This window comes from Eretmochelys imbricata, chromosome 21 (genome assembly GCF_965152235.1).
Source record: "Eretmochelys imbricata isolate rEreImb1 chromosome 21, rEreImb1.hap1, whole genome shotgun sequence".
In the NCBI taxonomy this organism is placed as follows: Eukaryota; Metazoa; Chordata; order Testudines; family Cheloniidae; genus Eretmochelys; species Eretmochelys imbricata.
This window is the reverse complement of record NC_135592.1, coordinates 10,808,282-10,816,714: the sequence shown is the minus strand read 5'-3', so window position 1 is coordinate 10,816,714 and position 8,433 is coordinate 10,808,282. Positions and strand designations below refer to the sequence as shown.

General features: G+C 53.5%; 1 protein-coding gene across 1 annotated transcript; it reads left to right on the top strand.

The window, feature by feature from the left end:
- The first annotated feature begins 1,020 nt into the window (after window positions 1–1,020).
- SPDEF (SAM pointed domain containing ETS transcription factor) lies at window positions 1,021–8,138 on the top strand. The gene is made up of 5 exons (XM_077839490.1): window positions 1,021–1,486; window positions 4,862–5,059; window positions 5,292–5,339; window positions 6,826–6,966; window positions 7,960–8,138. Exons 1-5 carry the CDS (start codon window positions 1,021–1,023, stop codon window positions 8,136–8,138), a joined length of 1,032 nt encoding a protein of 343 aa, XP_077695616.1.
- The last annotated feature ends 295 nt before the right edge of the window (window positions 8,139–8,433 follow it).

Here is an 8,433-nt window from a genome sequence, read left to right as displayed (position 1 = left end):
AGTCAAGAGAGAACCAACTGTTTCATGGAGTCCAGCAGCCCTCGCTTAGTGTAGATGTGCCCTGGGTGTGCGGGTGACGGGAATCCTGTGTAAAGGGCTGCCCCTTTGGTTACGCTCGGGTAATTATTTATTTATTTATGATGATTGTTGATTTGTATTATTGCAGTGCCTTTGACTCCTAGTCCCAGACCAAGACCCCACTGCGCTAGGTGCTGTACAAACACAGAACAAAAAGGTGGTCCCTGCCCCACTCAGATGGGCCTTGTCTCTGTTGTTTTAACTGATTAGATCCTCAGAGGCCCAGCCTGGAGCAGATGCGGTGAGGGGGAATGTTCTGCCTGAGATACAGGGCTCTGTCTAACCCTGCCACAAGCAGCATCTCCCCTGCCCTGCACTGGGTGGCTGTGACCACTGTGCTCAGGTTCCTGCCAGAGATGCTCTCCCTGTCCAAGTGAGGGTGCTCGGAAGCCAGACTCCCCAGGCACACGCCCGTCTCTGGTTGTGTGTCCCTTTCTTCCCAAGGAATGCACAGTTCCCCACGCGAGGCTGATGGCTTCTTTGTCTCAAACAAGCTTCAGCTCACCCACCCACCCCAGCTGACTGCGGGAAGGGGTTTATTTGCCCTGTACCATTTTCCTTCCTACCCCCTCCAGAAAATTAGCACCCTGATCAGGGTGACTCTCCCTCACATTTGGAATCTGATCGTTCCAGGCAGATTGGCTTTTCCCCGCTCCCCTTCTACCCCCTGATTGCCAAATGACCCAGAAGCGAAGGAGTCACCCAGGCCTGCGAAGAGCTATTTAACCTGTTTTCATCTGGGGGTCTCTTTGGGCGTCGAGTGGCTCTTTGGAGGCTTCTTTCCCACTAACAGGCTTAGCTTTCCCCCTTTGTGCCTGACCACTGGGCAGAAAGGCAGGAATTATTATCAAGCCCCAGCCCTTTCTGACTGGTGCTTGTTGGTTTGTTTCTCTCTCCACCCCTTGGTGGCTGACAGACTTGGAGACGCACCCAGGCAGAGTGATGGGCAGCGCAGGCCAGGGGCTGACCGCTCTGCCTCATGGCCGGATTGCCCTGCAGGAAGCCCTTCTGCTGACCAGCCTGGAGAAGCCCCCAGCCGCACAAGACCCCGATACCCGGAGCTGGAGCTCCCTGGACAGCCCCAGCCCCCCGGCCACACCCGAGCAGACCCTGCCCACTTTCTACCTCCACTACTTCGATATGCTCTACTCAGAGGACACCAGCTGGGTGCCCAAGGGCCTGGGGGAGACTCCTCAGGACAGCGGCCAAGGGGGCAGGGGCGAAGGGCAGAAGGAGCCAGAGCAGTGTCCCATCATCGACAGCCAGGGCTTGGGGCTGAGCCCCGACATGGACTACCAGGAGAGCCTCCACCTGGAGGAGCACTCGCTGGAGCAGGTGCAGAGCATGGTGGTGGGCGAAGTGCTAAAGGACATCGAGACGGCTTGCAAGCTCCTCAACATTGCAGCAGGTGGGTGCCCCCTTCTGTATCTCCATTTTCATGCTGTGTGTGTGTGTATGGGGGGAGGGGAATAGGGGGCCAAGGAGAGCTCAGTGCCTTGTTGTGGGGAGACCGGAGGCTCGGGGGGCTCCAGACTGAGCTGTGGAGCTTGTCACCTCTCGCTTGCTCGTTCGGATTCAGCTCGGCAGTGGGTGAAAGGCATCGGTGGCTCTTGGTCCAGGGTGTCCATGGAGTGACTCTAGAGTTCCTGGCCCACCACAGTTACCAGAGAGCACCGGGATGTGCTGTGTACGCTGGTATCCACAGCGCAGCCAGCATCAACAGCTGGACCCAAAGCCCTTTGAAGGCGCTGGAAGATTTTCTGTTGTCCTCAGTGAGCTTTGGGTCAGATCCTAATTGTCCTCTTTGTTGGCACTCTCTGCAGAGAGGTCAAAGACTGACTGGTACATGGAGGCCAGGCTCCTTCCTCACCCCTCACTTCCTCCAGGGAGGGCTGAGTCACGTTTCCAGGGGCCGGGGATGTCGAAGGAAAGACACCCCCGCTGGCCTCTGTGGACTTCCCCGACACAACAGTCGCCAAAGCAAAAACAGCCACGTGGATTCCTTTTTTCTGTTCAGACCCTTTTATTTGAAAGGAATTTAAATAATTAAACCATTCTGCTGGGTTGCAATAGAGTGAGTGGGGTGTGCGTGAGGCCCTGAGAGGGTAGCATCTGGCACATCTGGATCCCAGCAGTGTCAAACAGGTGAGGGCAGGGGGTCGAAGAGTCTGAGGCCCGGTCTGCACCTAAAACTTAGGTCGGTTTAGCTGCATTGCTCAAGGCTGTGAAAATTTCACACCCTGAGCACTGTAGTTGGGTCGACTTAACCCCCAGTGTAGGATTCTTCCGATGACCACTGGAAAGGTGGATTACCTACATCAACAGAAACCCCCCTTCTGTTGATATAGGAAGTGTCTACACTGCAGTGATGCAGTGCCTTAGCCCAGCTGCTGTAGTAGCAAGAGTGTAGACATGGCCTCATATTTCCTAAATCAGTCTTCTAGATGCTTCCCACGAGCGGAACATTCCGGTCTCCCCAGGGGCTGGGGCAGCTGGATTTATAGGGACTAGAAGGTTTTCCCCATCTCCCATGTATATGACCATGTGAAATATATTTCACTGGGTTGCAGGGGGAATCTCTTCTCCAGGGGAGAAAAGTGTCTTTGAAGTCACGTGTGTTAAGCAAGTGGACGGCAGGGGAGGAAGGGAGCAGCTGGATGGGTTTCCTTCTTTCTTCCTGGCTCATTTCCCACTTGGGAGAGCTGGTGGTAGAACATTGAGTGTCTAACAGAACTGTCCTCTCAGGTGATTCTTCTAGGGGGTGGGGATGGGGCTGCTTTTCATTGACGTCAATGGTAAAACTGCCAGGGACACCAACAGGGAGCAGGATTGGGCTGCAGGGATGTGATAGTGAAACTTTGAAGTGCCACACGCACTGGGGAGGAAAGAAAGTCATGCCAGGGAATAGTGGCGCAGTGGGAAAGGAACATTCCCCCCTCCGCCCCCCCCGCGATGCGAATACCCTTGATTTATGGTGTGGGGGTTGAGCATCTGGACCCAAACGTTGCATTGTGGTTCGTACCTCTCTCTAAAATCATCTGGCGCACGTGTTTAAATGCAATGGCATGAGATATCTGTGGACGTGCCTTTGAGTTACAAGCAGCCTACCACAGGGTTGCAGCCATCTGGCGCCAGTCATGACTGGATTTAGTAGGAACCAGAATGAGCAATCTGATCTTCAAAGGAGCCTGAGCTGGCTCCTGTCTGAGTCAAAGGGCATTTTCTCACTGAATTCAGTGGGAGCAGGAGCAGGGTCGAAGTGTGGCCTTTTCACTCCAGTGGTGCAAAAGTGCACCTTGCACGTCCTCTCTGAAGAGCCAAACCCAGCAGTGAGCTCAGGACCCTGCAAACAGCACTTCATTGTCCCAGTGCCGGAGTGGACAGTGCAGTCAGCGGTGGGGTTTGGGATCTGGGGCCTGTAGGAGAAATGGCTGGAGCCAGAAACAGAGAGTCCCAGCTAGATAATCAACACTACACTGCGCATTTTAACCCCTGCCTTGCACTGATTGTAAAGGACTCTGCAAGGTGCACTGGGACAGAGAGCAAATGTGGCAAAGTCTCCAGCTGGGGGCAGGTATGTTTGGTTTACTAGGATGAGTTCCTTTGGCATGACGAACTTTGGGCCAGCTCCCTAGCTGGTGTAAATCAATGGAGCTGTGTGAATTTACACTCTTTGGGGATCCCCCATATATTTTGGGGGAGGGGTGTCTAAAATAACTCGCAGGGTTTCTACCTCTAATGCTGGATCAGGGCCTGAACCGGAGTCCCAGATCCAAACTCTCTCGGCTTTGAAGCTCAGAACCACCGCAGAACTCTGGCTGGTCTCTCGCTGCATTTGAAATATTTTGTATCCTGTGGAGTTTTTTAAACATCTATAAAGCCACTGCATTGAGGCATTAATAACATTGGACTGGCTCTTCCACTGGTCCCTTTGGCAGTTAGCGTCGCTATGCTGATTTCCATCCGTTGAAGCCTTGTGTCTTGCGGCATGTGGGAAGCTGAGTTGCCCTATCACGTGTGCAAGCAGTAGCCACTGGCTGGATGCACAGCCCTGCTGGGCACCCCTCAGCCAGGTGCTCTTCCAGAGGGTGTCGCTGTTTCACAAACCGTGGCGATGGGGAACAAAGTGATTTGACACATGGAGGACAAATATGCCCCTTTAGGAGAACCAGCCCTTCAGACAGGTCATGCTGCTGTTGCTTCCACCGTGGGCATGCAGTCCGTCTTGTTCTCCTGATCGGATTATTCATTGGAAAGTGCGCTTGCTGGCCTTGGTACAAAGAGACTTGCTCCTTACAGCTCGGCCGGGCCTGCACTGGGGAGGCTCCCCTGTGCTGTAGGTGAAGGGTGCTTCTGATGCTCCCTTCCCCTGCCCCACACCCCCATGACCTGTGGTTTTGAAATCTGTTGACTGGGGTTGAATTTTCTCCCAGTAAAGGCAGGGACTTTCTGCAGGTGGGGCGTTTCCCTGACAGGAAGGGGACCTGGTTCCCAGGGGGATGGGCGAAGAATGAGGCAGGGAACCCAGGAAAGGATCAAAGATCCATGTTTCCAGTGGTTGAAGTAGATTGAAACTGGAGGGGTAGTTTCCTTGCCCCAGCCGTGGAGGAGGGGGAGTGAGCAGGGAGTACTGCTGCTCCACGTCGAGGCAGCTCCCCTCTCTTTTAGCATGGGAAGGGTGCTGTGTTCCCTGTTGTTGTAACCCTTGCTGAGTGTTCTCTGGAGGGGAAGTGTCCCCTGGCCCCACTCACCAGGACCGGGGCGTTTTGTTTCTCTTCCACAGATCCGGCGGACTGGAGTCCAGGAAACGTCCAGAAGTGGATCTTATGGACCGAGCACCAGTACCGACTGCCCCAGATTGGGAAATCTTTCCAGGACCTGTCTGGGAAGGATCTGTGTGCCATGTCAGAGGAGCAGTTCCGTCAGCGCTCCCTGGTGTGCGGGGACGTGCTGCATGCTCACCTGGACATCTGGAAATCAGGTACATGCTGTGGCGGAGTTGGAGGAGGTGGGGTGAGCGTGGCAAAGTTTCCTCAACTGAAAAGCTTGGGGGCTGATGCCCAGTTAGCTGGGACCCATTCATGCTTCTTTGGGACATTTGTCTCTCTCCCCCATGTTACCCGTGGGAACGGTGAGCTTTGTAGTGGGTGGATTCTGCTCCCCTCGCGTGACGCTCGCGCCCTCTCTGACACCGACCCGTGCTTCCCTTCCAGCTGCCTGGATGAAGGAGAAGGCTACGCCTGGAGAAGTGCGATACTGTGGTGAGTTCCCACCTTTGCCAAGGACAGGAAGTGAGGAGGGGTAGGAATAGTGGTGAGCTGGAGCCGGTTCGCGCGAACCGGTTGTTAAATTTTTCAGCCAGTTTAGAACCGGTTGTTAAATTTTGCAGCTGGTTGAGAAACGGTTGTTAAAGGGGTGGGCAAACTCCTGTCCTGCCCGTCCCACCCGAGCTCTTGGCTCCCCCTGTGAATTTGTACTCACCCGGCGGCACTGCGTGCCTTTGGTGGCATTTCGGCGGTGGGCCCTTTGGTGCCACCGAAGACCCAGAGCGAGTGAAGAACGTGCCGCCGAAGACCCGGAGTGATTGAAGGAATCGGATCTTCAGCTTCTGGCAGCTCATCACTGGGTAGGAGGGAAGCTGGGGGTCAGTGAACCTGTTTCTCTCTTACGATTCAGTGACTGGGTCTCCAGTTATTTCAGGGGTTGCTTCTCTCTTAATCAGGACCAATATGTTAATCATAATTAATTCTCAGAGTGGTAATTATAATACACTATTTATTAGTCAATAACAGCCTGGCTAATGAATCAAAAATGAGTAAAAAGAAAAGGAGGACTTGTGGCACCTTAGAGACTAACCAATTTATTTGAGCATAAGCTTTCATGAGCTACAGCTCACTTCATTGGATGCATACTGTGGCAAGTGTAGAAGATCTTTTTATATACACACAAAGCATGAAAAAATACTTCCCCCCCACCCCACTCTCCTGCTGGTAATAGCTTATCTAAAGTGATCACTCTCCTTACAATGTGTATGATAATCAAGGTGGGCCATTTCCAGCACAAATCCACCCTGGGTGGATTTCTACACTTGCCACAGTATGCATCCGATGAAGTGAGCTGTAGCTCATTTTGTGAATACAGACTGACATGGCTGTTACTCTGAAACCTGTCAAAAATGAGTCTGGTTAATAACAAGCCCAAAGGGGACATGACTTTCAGATCTATCCCAGATACTTACATATCCCTGATATTGGAGTGCCTGATAATCTGGTGTGTATTTATTATTAATGTATTATTACTGTGGCACTCAGGAGTCCCAGCCATGGACCAGCACCTCGCTGTGCTCGGCGCTGTACAAATACAGAACAAAAAGATGGTCCCTGCCCCAAAGGGCTGACAAACTCAGTCTTTACAACACTTCTGGGAGGCAGGGCAGGGCTATTATCCCCAGGTTACAGCTGGGGCACTGAGGCACAGAAAGGCTAAGTGACTTGCCGAGGGTCACACAGGGAGTCTGTGGCAGAGTAGGGAACTCAGCCTGAGATTCCCAAGTTGCAGGCTATTGCCCTGCCCACTGAACCATCCTTCCTCTCATCAGATGGCAGCAATTTTTGGCCACTGATGAGTCGCGATGACTTGGGCAAGCTGAAGGGGAAAGACTCCCTCTGTTCCCAGTCTCCAGAGCCACTCGCTCCTGTGCTGACAGCGACTGACTAACAGCTGGCATGTGCTTCCTTTCTGCCGCAGCGGGTGACGAGAGCTGGACGGATAGCGAGGTGGACTCCTCCTGCTCAGGCCAGCCCATCCACCTCTGGCAGTTCCTCAAAGAGCTTTTGTTGAAGCCTCATCACTATGGGCGGTTCATTCGCTGGCTCAATAAGGAGAAAGGTGGGGGCCGTTGACTCCTCCTGGGGAACTCAAAGCCACTTTTTGTATCTGTGGCAAAACCTCTGTCCCCCAGGCCCCACAGTGACGAGTCTCATTGCACGAGTATTCACCCAGGCAGGTCCTCCATCACAGAGCTCTCTGGGCCAGATTCTGCTGTCGTCATTCCGTCAATCCACAGGGCCAGATTTTCTGCTCTGCTCTTCTCTTTGCACCCAGAAAATCAAGCCCAGTGACTCCCAGTTTACACTGGTGTGAGCAAGATCAGAATCAGATGGTATGCTTGGGTGTCTCCCTGTCTGTATGACTAAGGTACCCATTGCCATAGACACAAATCTGAGTCTCCCATTATCTTTCCCAAACTCCATCCCTCAGTGGGTTTGTGGGAACCCAAGCTCTATTTTCCATTCCCTAAACTTCCTTCTTGGTGAAACTGGGCTCCTGATCCTGGATTCCTGTCGCGCCTAGATCAAAGCCCGAGCATGCTCGGCTCTGCACATTGCGGCTGTGTCTATCCAGCGCACGGCAGCAAGCCTCTGAGCTCAGGTCGACTGGCGGACGCTCATGGGGCTCACCCTGCTGTAGACGTGTAGCTATGTAGACGTTGCAGCCTAGGCTCTGATGCTTATGCCCCCTACCTCAGGCGGCCGAGCCTGATGCTGAACGTCTTCCCAGCTGTTCTTAGCATGAACCCCGTGAGCCTGAGTTTGCTGAGCTGGGCTTGGAGGTTCACTGCCGCTGCCTGTGTTCGACGTGCCCACAGAGTCCTTGCCCCAAAGACTTTACAAGGCAGACGAAGGGTGAGAGGGGAAACAGCCAGACGGAGAGCGGGAGTCACTTGTCAGCATCCCCCCAGCGGAGCTGTGTCAGACCTGGGACTAGAGCCCAAATTTTCCGAGTCCTGTGCTCTGCCCACTAGATTACGCGGCCTCTCAGTGACCTTGGGTCCTCATCCTATATTTTTGCCTCCCTTTTCTCTGCATGTTCCTCTCTCAGGCATATTCAAGATCGAGGACTCTGCCCAGGTGGCTCGTTTATGGGGAATCCGGAAGAATCGGCCCGCCATGAACTATGACAAGCTGAGCCGCTCCATCCGGCAGTATTACAAGAAAGGGATCATCCGGAAACCTGACATCTCCCAGCGCCTGGTCTACCAGTTTGTACACCCCGTCTGAGAAGGGGGCAGGAGCAGGGGAACGGACTGACCTCCTGGTGGGATCCCTGGAACCACAGCACCTCCCACCCGCTTCCAAAAAGAGATCCACCTTTGATAATAAAGCTGAAGTCTAGGATTGTGCAAGAGGCTGGAAATGCATCAAACTTCCCGGATGAACTTCAGAGCTTCCAACCTCCCCCAGGCTACAAAGCGTGTGTTGCGGGGAAGAACCCCCTCCTAGCAATGGACTGCCTGTGAAATAGAGTGTATACATTTAATTCTGGGGCCAATGAGTTTGTGTAAAAAGCCCCTTT

Bases quoted from the DNA above. Each gene is read 5' to 3' on its own strand.
- SPDEF (XM_077839490.1), top strand. From the start codon at position 1,021: ATGGGCAGCGCAGGCCAGGGGCTGACCGCTCTGCCTCATGGCCGGATT. The intron at 1,487-4,861 runs GTGGGTGCCCCC...TCTCTTCCACAG, and splicing joins GCTCCTCAACATTGCAGCAG to ATCCGGCGGACTGGAGTCCA. The intron at 5,060-5,291 runs GTACATGCTGTG...CTTCCCTTCCAG, and splicing joins CCTGGACATCTGGAAATCAG to CTGCCTGGATGAAGGAGAAG.